This window comes from Anoplopoma fimbria, chromosome 2 (assembly GCF_027596085.1).
Source record: "Anoplopoma fimbria isolate UVic2021 breed Golden Eagle Sablefish chromosome 2, Afim_UVic_2022, whole genome shotgun sequence".
NCBI classification, from domain to species: Eukaryota; Metazoa; Chordata; class Actinopteri; order Perciformes; family Anoplopomatidae; genus Anoplopoma; species Anoplopoma fimbria.
In genome coordinates this window covers 31,185,186-31,205,621 of record NC_072450.1, presented here as the reverse complement: position 1 = coordinate 31,205,621, position 20,436 = coordinate 31,185,186, and the positions used below count along the sequence as shown (strand labels likewise).

The following is a 20,436-nucleotide window of genomic DNA, read 5'->3' as shown; positions in this document are numbered from 1 at the left end:
CCCAGGAAGCATTTATGTGGTGACCTACAGGGAATCCAAAAAAAAAAACATCTGATGTTGACATTTCTTTAGACAATTAGGTTAAATATAACCAACCTAGTTGCCAGAACAAATTGTACCATTGTACATTTCTGCAAACCACGGGATACGTTGAATGAAAAACGTTTCTCATATCAGCCTTGTATCACAGTTGCAGAAATACACAATGACACATGGTTAACATTGTGAACTGATTGGTTAGAAACACAACTGCTTGCATACGGTTAGAAAAAAGATCATTGTTTGTATTAAAATAATAACGTAACAACATAACGAAACAACAGAACTAGCGTTAATAAATAGCAACGCCCCTTAGCGGGCTTTCTTACTTTACAAGCGTAACAACATTATGAAACAAGGGTAAAGTAGACGTTTACTTTGGGTTTCACGTACGACACAAACAGCGGTGTCCTTGGTGAAAGTCCTGGGTTTGTTTGATTCATCTACCACCACTACCGTCCCCCTCCCCTTTATGAGCTGACTTGCATTATACTCGTTATTATGCCACGGAACTCTCAATAACAACCCCTCCACATACTGCGTAACTTGCTCTGCACATTGCTATTTGTCTTACGTCACTTGCTCTATCAAATGCAAAAAAAACTTTGAAATCCACCGTATCCGTGTTTTGTAGAACAATGTCAACATTCTTTCCATTTCTTTCTAGACTGTACCCACACTCACCCTGCAATCATCCCCTTCTCTCCCTATTTACCCTACTCTCCTCCAGACCTGCAGACAATGCTGCACATTATTTTCCCCCCAATTGTGGCTGTAATCAATAGAGAGAACGCAGGAAAGAAAAGGAAGACAGATGGATGATTGAGCTGTATTATCATTACCGTACAGGAGAGCGACCACTTACTCTGGACTGGATACAATGTTTTACGTACACAGAGAGGCATGTTTTCGTAGAGTTAAAGCGTGAATAGAGTGCAAGGGAAAAAAATGTGTTCCAGCTTGTTCCGAAAAATGATTCAGCAGCAGTGAACACAACGAGCGGAGAGTGTGTGAAGGAGGAAGTGTAGGAGGCATCTGACCACAGAGGCAAAAGAAAGTGGATCCAAGGGTGACTGGCACAATCCTCTGGTATATCCAAACATAGAAATAAACATGTCACAGATCCACTGTACACCTGACACAATGTAAAATCATATATTACGAACAATAATAACTTAAAAAAAGGCGTATGAATTCAGACGCCTTTAAAAATACAACATATAAGCAAACTGAAACGCTATTGTCCTTTTCCTGTTCTCCTGATGGCTTGTAGCTGTAGAGGTTTCAGAAGGAAAACACTAGACAAAATGACAACATATATATATATATATATATATATATATATATATATATATATATATATATATATATTATTACATTAACAAGTCTTTTGTTGTTCGCATCGTCTTTCCAGTTACAATGTGATCGATGAAATGATGACTTTAGCGCTTTGGCAGATGAACATCAGCAGCCACACTTCCTTCCTTCACAAAAGGAGTCTGTGGTTTCTCTGTTTCGCTTCTTTTCAAAAGTCATTAGTCAAGTACTCCAGGAAGAAATCACACACAAGTGTCGAGCACAGTTCTGTGTGTGTGTGTGTGTGTGTGTGTGTGAGTGATGGCCGCCAAATGGCCTCTGTGATGTTGTTTCCCCTCAGATGCCAGAAGCCACAGATTTAAGGGTAACGGTTCTCTATTGCCTCCTGCTGGAGCAGGACTTGCAGCACTGCTGTCCATAGAACTTGTGGTTACAAACGCCGTGCTGGGGAACCAAGTGACACCAGCTGAAATGGTCCAAGCAGTGTTCATCTGCAGAGGAAACCCCCCCACAAAAAAAAAAGTTTAGCAGCAGTTCAAACTCATGCTATTTCCACAGCTATACCCCACAGAGCAGCCGCTGAAGGGTTGCTCAAGCGCTCGTTGATGTAGTTGTGTCGTTTAATAGAATTGGGAACTGACAACAAATGTGTTTTTCCATTTCTTAGTGTGGTCTGCCTAGGAATAGTAAGAATATCCAGACGAAATAGCCACTGTATTTGCTAGAAACCACCGACAAACAGTCTAAACTCAAATATAATGAATTTACGATGATATAAAAAAAAAGCAGCAAATTAAAAAAGTGGTAAACAGAACTCTTTATGTGCCTTTTTGGTTGATAATGGAAGAATGATTTCTAATTTATATTATTTATAGAAAAATATATTTTTTATTTGATAAAATATAAATTAATCAACTTATCGTTTTAAAACTATCGTTTAATCAAATATTAAACAAGTTTAGAAACAAGCAGCTCTGTACTTTGAGCTAAGTGCTAAGATCATGTTCACAATGCCAATGCTAACATGCTAATTCTTTAGCAGGTTAAATGTTTACCATTTAAATCTTTTAGCTTAATACGTTAGCCTATTGCAAATTAGCAATAAACACATGAGCAGGCCGATAGCTGGGGATGATAGGGACGTCATTTGTTTTGCAGGTGACAAATCAACTACTGTACAAATGGAACATTGACTGTTTTGGAGGCCGTAGATCAGTCCGTTTTGGTCCAGACGTGGCTTGGGAACCGGAGGGCTGCTGATTCAAGTCTCTGCACGGAACAAGTCCTGAATGTGGAATGTTGGCTGGAGAGGTGTCAGTTTGCCTCCTGGGCCCTGCTGAGGTGACCTTGCCACCTTAAAACTGCTCCCCAGTGCTTTATAGTAGCTGTCCACTGCATCCTAATATCAGCATTGGTTAAATGCAGAGGCCTGATTTTACTATGTACAATGTGTGACAATTTACATTAAAGTCACTTGAGCTTCTTGTCAGTGGACTATAGAAGTATTCTGATATAATTCATCAAGAAGAGCTGAAACACAACCAAAAACATGGAATGCAAACTCCACACACAAATCTCATAGTTAAAAGGAAGTGAAACTGGATGAATTCAGCTTTACCTGTCAGAGTTGGTCCAGCAACTGTGACCCGGCCCGGGCGTTGTGCCGGAACCGGGGGAACGGGGTGGCAGAACTGTGTGTTGCACGCCCTGGAAGTGACAGGCCTCTGGTGGGGAAGGCAGCCGGCTGCGGGGCGGCCCTGCCGGAGACACTGGATGGACCGAGTCTGGACTCCACCGCCACAGGACACGGAGCACTGAGACAGAGTGACAGACACAAATAGATGTGCACAACGAGAAGGAGAGACGTGAGAATGAAGCACGGCGATATAAATAGGAGAAGGAGATGAAACGTTGAAAGGAAGCAAGGAGCAGAAGATGGATGAAGGAAAAGTGCAGAGACAAAGAACCGATGAAGAAAACAAACATCCTATCCAGCATGTACTTGCCCTCCAGCGAGCTGTCAGCAGATCTCTTCTCTTGTGGAAACATACCGGGATCACAAGCTTGAGATCAAGCAGAATACCACACTGTGCTATAAGAGTTTGCCCTCAAGACTTTGCATAATAGATGATATAACACATAGCCTACACAACCTGCCCCGATAGACTCCGTATCAGAGTGGAGCTTTTTGGATTGCATCTGAGGCCCATTCCACACACAAGTACTATGCTGTGTCTGCAAACCACCACCACCACCTACACTGTACAGCTGGTTTTGGGGGGAAACAGATATTAGAAAACCCATGGTCATATATCCTGTATTGATTGATTGCTTGTTTGGGTCTAGATGCTGTGTTGCCTTCCTCATCATGTCAGGGCCTCCCAGAAAAAGGGAGGTGAAGTAAGCAATGGTGAGGTATAAAAAATAAATGTGGACCTGATGACCCCCTTTTCTGTAGATTTGTTAGTTTAGAAGCAACCCAACAATCGGGATGATTTTGCTCCAAGCTACTTTTATTTTTATATATTTTTTCCAATGGCAACATCTGGTTCTGAAAACCAACCCAATACGGAAGTGCCTTAAACCTGCATTCTTTCTATTGGCCATCAGGGGGGAAACTCCTCTAGCTGCAAAATGAAGTCTTATTGTATAGAAGTCTATGAGAAAATGACCTTTCTACTGACTTAATTTATAACATTGTAAACAGTAGTTTATGGTCTCAATTGCTATCCCAAGTCTTATGCAATACAGCAAGATGTCCATTTAGTAAATTATAGACCCATATAGTGTAAAAAAGCAGGGTATGCTTTAGGGCGGGGCTACTTTGGGATTGACAGGTCTCTACCAGAGTCATATACAGGGTCCCTACATCAGGCCTGTGCAGTACAAACATGGGCACACACCGCTCACTGGTTGCAAAATACCAAATGGCTACGGCCGTTATCCAGGCTGGTGACGGCCAAAACGCCAAACTCAAGGTTTCAAAACTGCCGTCCACAAACCAACGGTCGACGTCACGATGACTACGTTCACTTCTCAAATACAGACTATGAGTATTATTTGAAAGATTGTGTCCTTGATATCGGACAAAAGGTAGACACTGCCCATTTCTAGCCAGTGACCATCGATACTTCCACTTGAAATGACCAGCTGTAGCTAGCCATTTAAAAAGCTAACATAAGCTCAGAAATGCCGTCCTTGGCTGACTTTTATTGTTTCCAGCTGCACGGTTTTAAAGTAATGTAGTTGAAATACGTAGCAATGTAGTGCTAAAAGACTGAGAACCAAGCTGCACCTCCAAAAATCCAATAAAGAGCAAGGCAGTACTGTGAACTAGATAGCATCCTGGACCGGCAAGATAATACCAAATGGATGTGCCAGTTGTGATCTGAGCTTTTTTTTTTTTTTTTTTTTTTTTTTAACATAACCTGCAACCCCACAAAACTATTATAGCTAGCTGACGGTATATACTGCTTGTTGCTTCTGGAGGTAGCATGCTGGTTAGCAGGACAGGCTAACGATCGCAGATTGTGTTAGCGTAGATTAAAACACTGTTTAATCAATTTCTTTAACTTTTGCTATTGTGTTTGAAGGACTCGAAAGACAGACAACATCCTCCACAGAATATGCAGAGTATCTCTATTTCTACAGCCCCATGGTTACCACCGGCCTTATAGTTATGGTTACTGATATAAGATTGGACGGTTGCAGGTCAAGGGGTTTTTAAGCGATCTATTGCCGCTAATATGGATGGAAAACGAATCCAGTGTTAATCCAGTTCAGAGTTCCTGCATTACCTCGGAGACCGGGATCTGACCAACCCTAACTGACTTTAGCCATCCTTCCCAAACACTGATAAAAATCAGCTATTCTACTTCAAGTCCCTGTCCAGGGGATTGACGTAAGATTTAAGTTCCATCAAAGCTAAGATGGCAAATTCTCCTTTGAGCATCCAGTCATGCGCTACATGTCACAGGATTCTCTAGCAGATAACTGTGCAGTGTGCTTCACAATTGTGCCACGTGTGGGATAAAAAAAGCTTCATATCAGAAGACTGTCAGCTGGAACGCGTGCAGCACTAACGGACTCTCATGAAGACAGATTATGACCAAAAGCCTGAGCAAATGTACCTGCTGCCAAGGAGAGGAGTACCAGCCTAAGACCACAGCACTGGAGCTGGTTCTGCCCGGGACCGCCCGAGGGAGCTCTGGGCACAGACCTCTGTTGCAGACCTGCTGGAGATCCACCAAAGGTTTAGCCGTATTCCTGCACCTCCGTACGGGCAACTCCACATACCTGTGCGGGAGAGGACAGGTTGTCGGAACACAAAAGGACTTTCACATTTTGAAAACATTCCGACTCGGAGGAGAGCACGCAGATGACACAGTGGGCTCTAAAGTGTCTGATCTATTAAAGTGTCTTTGTGTGTAGTTGAAGGCACATACCCGCCCTGTGAGTCTCTCTCCCCGCAGTGAAGCTCTCTCTTCTGGATGCCTGAGCCACAAGACCTGGAGCACTGAAACAAAAGTGCAGGCAGGAGGGACAATTTCACAAAATGAACTCTCTGATTGTGTGGTACGCGTTACCATAGCAGCAGACACCACAAGGTTGCCTATCGCTGTGGTAATGGAGCCAAAATACCATGTGTGGATCTCTCAAGTCATTTCACCTGATGAGCAGAGCAGTGCATATGTATACCTGTATGTGTGAGAGTGTAAATGAATTTTGCTCTTCTTCAAAATCCAAACCACCTTTATGGTAGCTTCACCGGGTTTTATCTCTGCATACCTGACCCTTATGCCGACCTTTTTTCCATTTCAATGAACTGACTGAGTGCCCTCTAGCTCACTCAAACTACTGCACTTACCATAAATGAGAACACAGAAGAATGTACAGCGCCGAACCAGGTAAGAGTTCACAAGTCTTTGGCACTAAACACTAAAGGAATATGCTCTCTGAATTCATGATAAAATAATGATGAGGCCGTCACATACTTGTACTAGACGGTACAGATTGATTCAAACATAGATTTAACTTCCCAGATATAGAAATAATTATTAAAAAAAACTAATAATGTAAGCAACACCTCCCAGTTGTTTTAAGGACAGTGTTGATTAGTTTTGGAGAGAGACGGCATATCTTGGAAATTGATAGTAAATCCTTTATGAAGTGTGTGTTGTGATGGAAGCCTTCATAATCCCAGGAGTCAACAAGCAAGATTGCAGAGTAAAGATGGAAATATGATTTGGGCATTTCAGCAGACTGACCTGTATCCTCTCTATGAAGGTAACGGGTAACTGGTGGTCGACGGCCTGGCATTTGTGAATACTGCCCTGATGTAAGACATTATTTATGTTTTTGTAACATATTACATCGCTCTCTTTTTCTATCAGGGTGGCAGCAAAAGATATCAATCATGATTTCTTAGAGCTCATGTTTGCTTTGTCCAACAAACAGTTCAAAACAGTTTTTATTTTTTTGTTTTTTATTGTTTTTATTTTGTGAGAGACGCATTGTACATTTTTTAATTATTAATTCTTAGTGGTCCTTTTTCCCCCTCTACTTTTAGTCTAGTTCGTCATTTTCAGTGAAGATACTTCAGTCCAAATGAAGATGTCTTGATATTGCATTGCATTCTGGTCTATTTAGGGCTGGTGAATTTATCATTGTATGATTGTTGAATTTTTTTTGAAAAAACAAGAGCACTAGTATGAAGCTTTTGTTTTCTTAATTCTGGAAGAATAATGTTTTGAATCATGATGTTTTATAAAACTGCAAATCATAGCTCAAAGTGAGACACCCACCAGCAGGCAACTAAATGGGCCCTGAAAGCAAGGTGCTTCATCAAAAGCTGTTTGTTTCCTACAACAAAATGTCACTTTTCTTTCCTTAAAATGACTAAACGGAACATTTCTGAACTTATTTCACTTCTATCACTACTGCACCTTGAGCTTGGTGTCTCTTTTTTTCCCCTACCTCTCCCCAGGGAGTAGGGATCCACTGCAGCCTTTCGTTCTTCGGGCAGCGCCGCAGGACGCAGGTCTCTTGGGCTTTGGGCCTGTGGTGCTGTCTGCACATGCTGTCGGGCACCACCACCGCTTTGGCCCCGGGATCGGTGCTGCGGCAAAACACGCTCCGCTTCCTCAGTCCACGGCCGCAGGTCTTGGAGCACTGTGAGTGGACACGCGAAAGGGAGTAAAAGAAGTCACAAAAGCAGCTAACACAGATGTGTGTATCCTCAGGGGAAGCAGTGATTCAATAGGCAAAAGTTAAATGACCTTACACATATTAAATATTACATGCATGCGCTCTACTTTTTAATATCGCTTTAACCTTCAGCTTCATCGGATTTAGCAGAGGTTACTTCCTTGGCACGGACACCGTTAATGTATTTGTAATTCACCACATGGAGTGCGAGCAAACAGAAGGTCAGCGGTTTTGACGACAGCCCATTACGGACCAACATTAAATACAATACACCAATAACTCCTAGATGAATGTGACCCCAACCCCATCACAGAATCCACCAAACGGCAGGCTGTGCTGCTGTCAACTCCAACTGAAAAAGCGGGGGTTGGACAACAGCGTGGAACTGCTCCACCGGGACAGAACCCCACAGCCGCCAGGACACTTAATGTGACAGCATCACATTAATCCATGAGACAAAAGGACTCATACACATCTGTGCATACCAATTCACGTACACAGCCGCGCACCAACACACATTCCCAGTTGTCCTTTTGTCACTGAAAGTTGAGATTGATGTTTTCACAGATACCGGCCTAGCCTCTGTGTGACCGCAAACCGAACTCGGACCGGTGTGACCAAATAGTCCAGGCTTCATAGAGAATGGCTGAGTGACAGCTGTGTGTCCGGGCTGTGCAGGTCACGTCAGCCAATCATCATCAGCAGATTTGCTGCCAGGCTAGTAATATTGTTTACTGCATGATGAGCAATAAAAGCCCTGTCTAGCGTGGGATGCTCTGTGGTTGCAGATGCCAAAACCAACATGTCATGATTGGTTAATAGCCATCGGATTAAAAAGCCTAATCAAATGCTGGCTTGGCAAAAAAAAAAACACTAATGAATACAATCCTTTAAATCAACAGCTTACGAGAGAGGCTGATTTGCAAAACAGACGACAATCACTTAAGATCTCTTTTGTGTGGCTGTTTTGTGACTCAAAGGCATGTTTGGTTCCTACTTGCAGGTGTTTCAATGCGATTAAACCGTTCGAATTAAACTGACTGAATAAGGAGGTCAAAGGTAGATGAGAAAACATTTATTTTAGATTCAAAAACCTAAAATGGTTGAGCAGTTAAAAAAGAATGCAGATGTCTGAATATAAAAGTTGAATAGTCCTTACAAGTGTTGCATACTGTTAAATGACTTTGTTTGTTCTTCAAATGTTGTTCCAATGTCCAACAGAGGGCAGTACAGCGTGTGTTTTGTGATGAGTGAACCCTCTGACAGCTTGCATAGTAAACTCAGTGTATGAGAGACTGTGTGTGTGTGCATGTCATTCAGGCACAGATGTGTTTCTGTCATGCAGATGTCTAAACATGCACCTGTGTTAAAAGCCTGAAAATGGATGAGGATCACTTTAAGCGGACATATTAATCATGACAGTGGGCAAACGTTACACCTGTAAACCCTGACAGCAAAAACAACGACTGTTACATCAAACAGAAAACAGACAGAAGTAGAGTAAAAATGAACAATGGATGAATTCTATCCAGCTGCTTCACTTTCAGGGTCCTCGTATTGTGCCTAGAGGTGAACTTCTCCAGCAAGCACCATCATGACTCTCCTACTGCCCCGTCCAACATGCACAAACATCACGCCACGCGTCATTTGCATACAATGGTTGAGCAACAATCACTCATGATCCGCAGATTCAGTTACAATAAATGTAATGGGCGCAATAGTGAGTCATAATAGGTTTGATACAGAAATAGCATCACCAAAAGATAGAGGCCGGATCCCTGTAGGCCAGTATTCATCTCTCACACACACACACACACACACACACACACACACACACACACACACACACACACACACACACACACACACACACACACACACACACACACACACACACACACACACACACACACACAGAGAGAGAGAGAGTGTCGGAGGAGAACTTCTTTCTTTGTACCAGTGTCAGTCGCCCCTCACCCTTTACCCTCTCAATCAGTCAGTAAGAGAAACGTATCTCAGGCTGTACAGCTGCTAGGAAAGCTAGCTAGCTAGTTGAGGAGCGTCTCATTGTGAGAGTGCTCTGTCTCCGTTACGTTCAGTCAGGAATGCTACACAAAGTCAAGCATGATTTTTTTTTTTTTTTTTTTTTCCCACCACAAGCCTCTTGGGCTCCTTTACGTCGTTGGGCCCTTGGGCTTGAGCCCTCGTAAAAGCATATGTAGTTTTCACAACAAACTCTCCTAGATTGTTTTTCCATTTCCATATAACACAAAGTATGACTGAAGTTGATTGTCATTAGTTTTGCAGCTACATGGTAAATTAACTAAATCAAAACAAATAGGACATTTGACCTGGCATGCTGGGAAAAAATTGAGGGGCGCCCATACGTCAACGAGATTCATCGAACAGTTGTAAAGATTTCACTGATAACCCAAAATGTCAAGCACAAATGTAAAAGTCAGATCATTTCACATGATACAGTACCAGTCAAAAGTTTGGACACACCTTCTCATTCAATGGTTTTTCTTTATTATTATTATTTATTTTTTTCTACATTGTAGATTAACATTGAAGACATCCAAACTATGAAGGAACACATATGGAATTATGTGGTAAACAAACAAATGCTCAACAAACCAGAATATGTTTTATATTTTAGATTCTTCAAAGTAGTTGAATGAGAAGGTGTGTCCAAACTTTTGACTGGTATTGTACGTTTTCGGGCATGTTGCTAAAGAAATATTTTAAAAATGCTTCCACGAACCCACCTGAGACCAGGACCCGGTGCTCCACTCGGGCGGACAGGCCTGGGTGTGGCAGGGCTGGACCTGGGCCGGAGAGATTACGGGGCAGAGGGAGTGCACCGCCACCTCTTCCCTCTGATAGGTCACCTTCCTCAGGCAGCGCAGGGTCCGGGTCTGCTGACCTCCTCCGCACGAGCGACTGCAGGGGCCCCAGTCTCCCGTTCCCCAGCTGTGGTGGGATGCAAAGAGAGAGTGTGTATGAGTGGGGAATGGGCATGTGCTACATTGTAAATGCATACCAACCACATTAATAAGCTCCTAATCAGGAAAGCCGACCACAGGTTCTGCTGTTTTGGGCCCAAACACACACAGAAAAACACAATTTCACCCTAAATCACCAGTGGCTGTTACACCAAAGACTAAAGGAAACCACTTATTATCAGGCGGTTAAACATTCCCGATTGGGTCTTTCTTGCTTTTCTTTAAAGTTATGATTCATGAAAACCTAGACCTGCCGATTTAGAATACTCACAATTTATTTCACACATTGATCTTTGTCAACGCACAAATTGGTAGTTATGGACGGACAAAGAAAATACACAGGACGAAATATGTATCCGAATCCATCCATCTCTCTCCGTGCTATTCGGATCTGAAACTAAACACTACGACCATAGTGTATATACGACTCTCCATAACGGTCTCACAAGGCCAACCGCAATATACACCATACAATAAGGCTACGGACGGATGAGGACTGCTCTCTCTCCCTCCCTCCCCCTCGTCTCTCAAGTTTTTTTTAATTCTTCTATCTATCTTTTCTCTTCGGGGTCTCTCCTCCCATCATTTTGTTTCCAATCTCCTTTCTTTTTGCCTCTCCTCTCCACTCTCTCCTTTCTTTGAAACTCTGCTTTGCCACTGATGAAAGCCTAGTGCTGCTTCTAAAATAGCTCCTGTCTTGGCATTGGGGCTGAAGGGGGAGATTACAGCAAATGAGTGGTCTGACAACCGCAGGCTTAGAGGAGGGAGATGGAGAGATGGGCAGATGGCTCGGTCCGGTTCTGAGACGACATGCTACCGCAAAGAGCGTTCCTCCACGCCGCCGACCTGCTTCAGGGGAAGAAAAATGCTTTCATTCTCTGTCAAGCCCCACAAAAAAAAAACGAAGCAGCAGGACTAAACTGCAATTTGGAAACGGGAGAGATGTGAACCATCGGGACCTGAAAGCATCGGTTAGGGATTTTTGGGCACTTTTTTTTTTTTTCCACCTCTGTTTTGCCTGGCTTATATATAACAATATATCATTGGGGGAAAGTGGCTCAAGTGGCTGCAAACCACCGCTGACCTAGCTGTAATTTGTAACTCAGAAATGTTTCAATAACTGACATATTTTGAGGTAGAAGAGTGCAATACTGTAGGGGAGCTAACACATGCACTTTTAGCATGAGTATGGCTGCACAACAGCTACCAACCAGTGAATGAATATTTAGTCTATACCTAATATTGAGTTTGAGTTAAGTTTTTCTGCTTAATTATAAACAAAATGTACAAACTTTTTTCTGTTTTAAAACCAGGTTTATAGATATTTACATTTGTGTGGTTTGGTGTACGTTGGTGATATTTACCATCTGCACTCATTTTGCTTGTATAAACATCCTTTCCATCTCTGTCCTTGTATTATTTTCTTTTCTCAGTATTTTACTCCAACAGGCGCTGACATTTGAATTTCTTTCTTTTATTCCTTTACATTGTTGCTGTAGCACCTATTTAAAGTTTTTCTGGAAATACGTTGACTGAAATGAAAAAGGTCATTTTTACTGAAGACATGTTGATAAAAAAAAGTGGGAAAAGCAAAGTGGTAAATAAAGAAATGGAGGATTGCTGAATTCCATTTAGCTGCTACAGGGTCCTAGTATTTGGCATGACTGTCACACTGCCACACCATGCCCTAACTTGGACACTTGAATGCAATGATTTATACCTAAGAATAAAAGTTATTTATCAAATGTCTCTTGAGCTCCATACACATATTTTATATCACTATCTTATCATATCTTTTTATGCTTTTATTTTATATTGTATTTATGTAATTTAATTTAACGTGGGTGCAAACAACATAATTAAAGCTGGCACTCATTTTTGTTTGCAATTCATTTTCATTCAGTCATTCACTCATTTGTGTGGCTCAGGGCCGAGGTCACATGGTATTGAGCAAGAAAACTCCATACATCTTGTTTTCTATATTTGTCATTGTGGTATTAAATTCACCTTTCTCTGACCTTGACCACATTTCCTATTTCATTCATTCATTCTAGATTCCATACTTTATAAATAAGTTTGACTGTGGTTCATTATACATGTTAACTGGTACTGGAGATATTCATTTCACTGAAATAAAAGTAACAATAATAACTACTTGTGCATATTTCCCTGCAAATATTTCCTGGCACAGGAACGCCTTGTCTCTCTTTGATCTGTCTACATACAGTATACCGCCGTGTGGTGCACTGAGAAATACCTAACCTGTGGTAAGTGACTCTACAGATGGTCTCTGCCAAAAGAAAGAGCAAAATAACTTTTAAGCAGCAGAGACAGAACAGCAGAGGAGGGTAAGATAGAACGATGGGGACGGGCTGAGCTTTGGAGAAAGAAAGAAGAAAAAACCTTTTAAGTTAATCTTTGAAATATGAGTATATCTCTTCCTAACTGCACGCTAGACTGGAAGATTGAACTGGCTCCTAAAAATTCTCCTTGCATCCCTCTTTTATGTCTAGAAACCACTTCACCACCACAGCGGAGAATCCCCGTTTTGGGTGACAGTCTAACAGCAGCGTGAGGAGAGAACGTTTAAAAAGCAAGTCTAAAGCAACAGGGGGTAGATGGGAGTGAAGGGGTGAGGGTGTGTGGAGGAGGGAGGGGGGGGGGGTTTGACTGGCTCTGCATGGCTAGACTGGCCGGGCCCCGTGGGAATCCTGCCGTCTCTGCACAATAAAACATGGATAGGCCTGTCAGCACCCGAGATACTCGCTGCAGAGATAAGCAGGCACTTTTACATTCCCCCTCCTGTCAGACACACACACACACACACACACACACACACACACACACACACACACACACACACACACACACACACACACACACACACACACACACACACACACACACACACACACACACACACAGAGAGAGAGTGTGCACACGCATCCCACCTCATTGTCAATTTTTCTTTTCTCTGCCGGGCCCTCCAATGTGCGCCCATACGTCCAGGAGCTCTTAATGCAGTCATTAAAGCTTTCATGCTGCTCATTCAACTCGACTTTCTTCCTGTGCAGTGCCCATAAATTGGCCCCTTACACACAGCCAGCTGAGAAAACGTTGTCAGCTACTGTATAATAAGATCCACGGGTGTCTAAACAATGCTTTTTGTTCCCTGAATGGGCAACCGCACTGATGTTATTTATCCGGGCTCTACCATTTTTCCCTTTACTCAAACAGAGGGGGGGGTCGGGACACACGCAACGGGGCTGTTTAATACCTTTCGCCAGGATAAGAGATACGGTATGCCCGAGATTAGGGGCAGGAAATGCCCTCTCAGGTGGTGGGAAACTTAGTGAGAAACAGAGGCTGTATGTTGGAGGTGTAACCGATAGCTGTCTGGCTTGTTCAACCCCTGACACTGGAGGAAGTTCAGTTTGGACATGTTGCGGAATGGCTAATGGTGGACGAAACGACAACATCGTTGCCATCGGACAGAAGCGGCATGTTTTTTCTAATTTCACCCCATGGTTTGGATCCCAAATACATATTTTAGCCTCATACAGTCACATTCGGAAAAATGTGTGTGCATGTAGACTGTTATTGTGCATGCCGCCCTACGTGTGAGTGTGTGTGTGCGTGTACTCTCTCTGAACCCAAGACACGGTTCCCTGCCTGTTCTTTGGAGCAGCGCTGTAAATCAGGGTAGCTCCAGTTCCCTCAGCCGAAGGCCTACATAGGAGAGAGGCCATTTATTTAGTGCCGTTTCAACTTGTTACTCCGCTGCACTTTGGACTGGTTTCCTCCTCTGCTCGCTGCACCGGTCCCCGAATGCACAGTCTCCTTTAAAAATGCATGCCATTAAGCACAACGTCTAGACCAGAGCCGAGATAAAACACGGGCAATGATTTTGCCACGGCGAAAGTCAGGACGCTCCGGGGGCTGAGGATTTTTTTTAAGAGGGATGATGCGCACTGAAAGCAACAATCACTCCGAGTTAGCTTTGATGTCTCCCTCTCTGCTTCGTCTCTCTTTCTAATTCTCAAGTGTTCGCTACAGTAAAAGGTCCATTACAGACTTGGAAACATCATGTTGAATTTACTACATGACAAAAAAAAAACATTTGGTGTCTCTGTCAGGGCCGTAGACAGTTTTTTTAGGAATACGAAAATTGTCAGACAGAACCCCACCCACCTAAGAAATGATTGACTAGCCGCCAACCAAATTCTGTAAAAGCTCCAGGTTTTTTAAAAACATGACGCACAGTGCTTTGAGCTACATGCTAGTGTTAGCATGCTAACATGGCCACAGCGAGGAGGCTTACGGGCCAATGTTTAGCCCGTAAACTGTTACTGTAAACATGCTAGCATGCTAAAATGCCGAGTACAACTGAGGCTTATGGGAAAGTCTGAGGAAACAAATTGAATATGTTACTACTGAATTTCACAGATCAATTTCATTCTTTTTGCCTTATCTTAGTAAAATATTAAGATGTATAGTCAAAAGAAATGCCAGAATCAGCCTAAAATATCCAACATTTTGGTTTTACATCCCATGGCTATGACAAAAAAAAAATATATATATTTCTTGCATATTTTAGACTATAAGTTTTAAAATATGGATTTAGATTTTAGGTTCCACTACCGCAAACTTGCTACGCTAAAATGGTTCAGAATGAGCCATGTTGTCTGCATGGAATCCACCAGGAACCTATTATCAAGTGGTTAGACGTGGCTCAACATCACGGACATGAAGACAAAAATGTCATGTCAGAGTGAATAAAATCCACTTGACACCCAGGTGGACATACAGCTGGAGAAAACACCGCACTGGAATAAGTGAAGAGTGGCGCATAAAGGCTGCAGATAGAGAGGGCCTTCATGTGTTTTCTCACATAGGAAAATGGAAAAAAAATTAGAGAGCAGAGAAGGGAGGAGGGAGGGAGGAGAAGAACACAGGCTGAGCAAAAGTGGTGGCTTGCCACAGCAAATGGCCCACAGGCAACCTCTAGACTGCTCAACCACAGTGTGTGTGTGTGTGTGTGTGTGTGTGTGTGTGTGTGTGTGTGTGTGTGTGTGTGTGTGTGTGTGTGTGTGTGTGTGTGTGTGTGTGTGTGTGCCTGTAATAAAAACAGCGCCTGAAAGGTTCCTGAAAATTTGGCAACATAAAGACCCATGCCACATATGCCACAGCCAACTGTACACGAGGCAATGCCCTGACCCACACACACACACACACACGCACACACACACACACACACACACACACACACACACACACACACACACACACACACACACACACACACTCGCACTCGCACACACACGCACTCTCGCAGCACTTACTATGCAGGGCAGGGCTGAGTGTTGCAGAGATGGGAGCCCAGTGTAGGTCTGGTGTTGGGACTACACATGGTGGAGTTGACCTGAACCTTCTGGTCCTGCAGACAGATAGCCTTGGTGGAGATACGACCTGATGGAAAAACATGGAGAGAGAGTTAAATTAGTTATATGTTTACAATTTGACACCTTGCAACATTCATACTGTCAACATGGAAAACTGAAAGGTTCTATTTCTTATGTCTGCAGCCTTTTGAGAGAGTGGAGCTACAAGCAGCACAGTCAGAACACACACATGCAGACACACACAGACACACACACGCGCACACACACGCGCGCACACACGCACGCACACACGTCCTCTGTCAAGTGAGCAGGGGGTTGCTGTGAGTCTTTCGGGACTAGCAGAGTTCTCAGTTGACAAAGGTGCTTTTCATTAGCCTTAACACGGTTTCTGGACAACACTGGATTACAGTATCCCAACATAGAGATGAAATTTGACACACACATTGAGTATACCTATGAATATGCATATATTTCAACCACTTTTTTTTATTCTAGTTTTTCACTAAGTCTGTTTGCTATGACAAAAATAAACGATATTCTGTTCAAAAATCGTTTGCGTAATTGTTAAAATATCAGGTGTTTGATTCAGTGAGCAGGCTTGTCATTTCTAGCTGAGAGTTTTATTACCTTTAGCTAGTCAGCTAATTATTATGCTCCATGGCTTGTTTGAAAGTGCATTTTGTTCAAGAATCTTGTAAAAGGGGTCTTAAATATGCGCTTAATACATACATGAGATTGTGCTCTCGGGCAAAATGTCAGCTTTTACAAGCAGGTATTTTGAAGGAATAATTGAAGTTCATACCAGCTTCATTCTAATGTAACCCTGTTTGGCTACTCAGCTGGCATACATGTACATGCTTGTATTTTCCAACAATATGTTTTCACTTTAATGCTACAAGAGAAAAAAGCTTTTAAGATGAGGAACAGCAGATGTGTTTAGAAAATATAACTCTATCTCGAGTAACACTGGCAGAACTCCAAACTTTTTCGCTCTTTCTACATCCCCATGCACGTTGCTTCAGCTTTACTGGCCTGCTGTGCAGAGATACAAAGCTGTTAAGTTGGGGTACATAACACATGAATGCACAACAGAGTGTTTCTAGTTTCATCCCTCAAACAAACATGTAGGTCCACACACAAACACACAGTCTCACCTCCAGCACATGGAGCAGAGCAGTCAGAGCGCACCACGCCCCAGCTGTAGTCGGGTTTCCTCTCCGTGCGCGGCAGGGTGTACTCCCACACTACACCCGGATTCTTTCCTTGCAGGAGGATCTGTCAGGCAAGAGAACAGTACATCAGAAAAGTGTCTTTTAAACCATTAAGCATCTGGAAAAAAGCAAACTGAACATGGTCTTCATCTATCTATTGTTCTTTGGTAAGTGACCAAGGTATAAGCATTACTTAATTCATGATTATGGAGACTCTGAAGAGCATCATCCTTTTTATATATATATACATATATACATATAAAGTGTGTTTTAAGTGTTTTAACTTCAAGGGGAAATTTGAAACGTTCAAGTAACCATGTTGGAACATTCATCCTTCTCAGACCGTTATTGGAACTTGGTTTGAAGTCCGAATAAGTTGAAGTTTTTAAATCTATGGAACATTATGGGTAAATGTTCAAGTAACCTTTTAGGAAATTCCAAATAGCCTTGCTATAACTTTCTAGGAACATAACTATACCATTGATTAAGTCAGAAATGCATAGTGTTTTATCATCTAGGAGTAGTAAGCCTCCTGTATCACTTAACCAACCTTCCCAGAAAGTCCTTGGAACGTGACAATGAAGTTGGTTTTATGTCAGAACAACCGAGTTTTTAAATCTAGGGAACATTATGGCCAAACGTTCAAGTAAACTTCATGGAACATTTAACTAACCTTCCCAGAACGTTCCGGGAACATAACAATTGTGTATATTTTAAGGAAGAAAAAATCTAAATTTGAAATCCAAGGAAGTGTTTAGTGGAACCGTTCATGTCACCTTCTTGGAAAATGAAACTACACTTTCATAGAACGTAACCATAAACTTGGTTTTAAATCAAAATAGCGTGCAGTTTAAACATCTAGGGAACATTATTGGTAAACGTTCAAGTAACCTTTTTAGAAAGAATCAAATAACCGTGCAATAACTCTCTGGCGATAACGTTGTATTTAAGTCAGACAAGTTTGGCAGTTTAAACATCTAGGGAACAATATGGGTAAACTGTCAATGAACCTTTTAGGAACATTCAAATAACCTTGAAATTACTTTCTGGTGACGTGATGGCGTTTCAACATCGTTTCAACAACTACATTTTTCATGTCAGAAAAACTTTGTTTTAACATCTATGGAATGCAATGTGGAAATGTTAACGTTACCTTCTTGGGACATTTAAATAACCTTCCAAGATCGTTCTGGCAACGTAAGCTGTAACTTTGGTTTAACATCTAGGGAACATTAAAAGGAAACATTCTAGTAACCTCATTGGAACAATCAACTTACCTCCCCAGAACATTCTGAGAACGTAACAATAATGTTGGTTCTACATCAGGAACATTTCCTATTTTTAAATTTAAAGAAAAGAGAAAAAAAAGTTCCCTAAAGGAAGGGAAGGACATTCTGGCAGCAGATTCGATCCGTGCATTTCAAGACTCTACTTAACGCGCTATAGTCAAAATTCACACAGGGCAAATTCCTACCCGTGTACTTTCTACTCAGGCCACTGTATTAGGGGGACACCTCTAAAAAGCTTGTTTTGTATTGCTGACATATCATTTATAATTTTAAATTTTAAATCTTCACATTTTAGAGACTGGAAAAAAAACAGCAAGTACACACGTGGACAAAATTGTTGGTACCCTTCCGTTAAAGAAAGAAAAACCCACAATGGTCACTGAAATAACTTGAAACTGACAAAAGTAATAATAAATAAAAATTTAGTGAAAATTAACTAATGAAAATCAGACATTGCTTTTGAATTGTGGTTCAACAGAATCATTTTAAAAAACAAACTAATGAAAATGGCCTGGACAAAAATGATGGTACCCCTAACTTAATATTTTGTTGCACAACCTTTTGAGGCAATCACTGCAATCTGCACCTGTCAGCAGGTATTTTGGCCCACTCCTCGTGAGCAAACTGCTCCAGCTGTCTCAGGTTTGAAGGGTTCCTTCTCCAGACTGCATGTTTCAGCTCCTTCCACAGATGTTCAATAGGATTTAGATCAGGGCTCATAGAAGGCCACTTCAGAATAGTCCAATGTTTTGCTCTTAGCCATTCTTGGGTGTTTTTAGCTGTGTGTTTTGGGTCATTATCCTGTTGGAGGACCCATGACCTGCGACTGAGACCAAGCTTTCTGACACTGGGCAGCACATTTCGCTCCAGAATGCCTTGATAGTCTTGAGATTTCATTGTACCCTGCACAGATTCAAGACACCCTGTGCCAGATGCCTCCTCCATGTTTCACAGTAGGTACAGTGTTCTTTTCTTTGTATGCTTCATTTTTGCGTCTGTGAACATAGAGCTGATGTGACTTGCCAAAAAGCTCCAGTTTTGTCTCATCTGTCCAAAGGACATTGTCCCAGAAGCTTTGTGGCTTGTCAATATGCATTTTGTCAAATTCCAGTCTCGCTTTTTTATGATTTGCTTTCAACGGTGGTGTCCTCCTCGGTCGTCTTCCATGAAGTCCACTTTGGCTCAAACAGCGACGGATGGTGCGATCTGACACTGATGGACCTTGACCTTGGAGTTCACCTCTAATCTCTTTGGAAGTTGTTCTGGGCTCTTTGGTTACCATTCGTATTATCCGTCTCTTCATTTTGTCATCAATTTTCCTCTTGCGGCCACGTCCAGGGAGGTTGGCTACAGTCCCGTGGACCTTAAACTTCTGAATAATATGTGAAACTGTAGTCACAGGAACATCAAGCTGCTTGGAGATGGTCTTATAGCCTTTACCTTTAACATGCTTGTCTATAATTTTCTTTCTAATCTCCTGAGACAACTCTCTCCTTAGCTTTCTGTGGTCCATGTTCAGTGTGGTACAAACCATGATACCAAACAGCACAGTGACTACTTTTCACCCTTTAAACAGGCAGACTGACTGATTACAAGTTTGAAGACACCTGTGATGCTAATTAGAGGACACACCTTAGTTTAACATGTCCCTATGGTCTAATTATTTTCAATCTTTTCTAGGGGTACCATCATTTTTGTCCAGGCCATTTTCATTAGTTTGTTTTTTAAAATGATTCTGTTGAACCACAATTCAAAAGCAATGTCTGATTTTTATTAGTTAATTTTCAATATTTTTTTATTTATTATTACTTTAGTCAGTTTCAAGTTATTTCAGTGACCATTGTGGGTTTTTCTTTCTTTAACGGAAGGGTACCAACAATTTTGTCCACGTGTGTATTTGGCATAAATAATAAATTAATTGTTTCAGCACTAGACCCAGAAATTCTTTGATTTCCAGACTTATTTG

General features: G+C 42.0%; 1 protein-coding gene across 1 annotated transcript in view; it reads right to left on the bottom strand.

Moving 5' to 3' along the window:
* Positions 1 to 1,731: 1,731 nt before the first annotated feature.
* Positions 1,732 to 20,436, bottom strand: part of adamts18 (ADAM metallopeptidase with thrombospondin type 1 motif, 18) — a 60,698-nt gene continuing 41,993 nt past the window's right edge. Inside the window, exons 17-24 of the mRNA XM_054616177.1 lie at positions 17,125 to 17,245; positions 15,911 to 16,037; positions 10,332 to 10,536; positions 7,333 to 7,527; positions 5,802 to 5,872; positions 5,487 to 5,652; positions 2,975 to 3,170; positions 1,732 to 1,847 (exon numbers count right to left, since the gene is read on the bottom strand). Coding sequence (XP_054472152.1) covers positions 1,732 to 1,847; positions 2,975 to 3,170; positions 5,487 to 5,652; positions 5,802 to 5,872; positions 7,333 to 7,527; positions 10,332 to 10,536; positions 15,911 to 16,037; positions 17,125 to 17,245 — 1,197 coding nt within the window. The remainder of the gene's footprint in view (positions 1,848 to 2,974; positions 3,171 to 5,486; positions 5,653 to 5,801; positions 5,873 to 7,332; positions 7,528 to 10,331; positions 10,537 to 15,910; positions 16,038 to 17,124; positions 17,246 to 20,436) is intronic.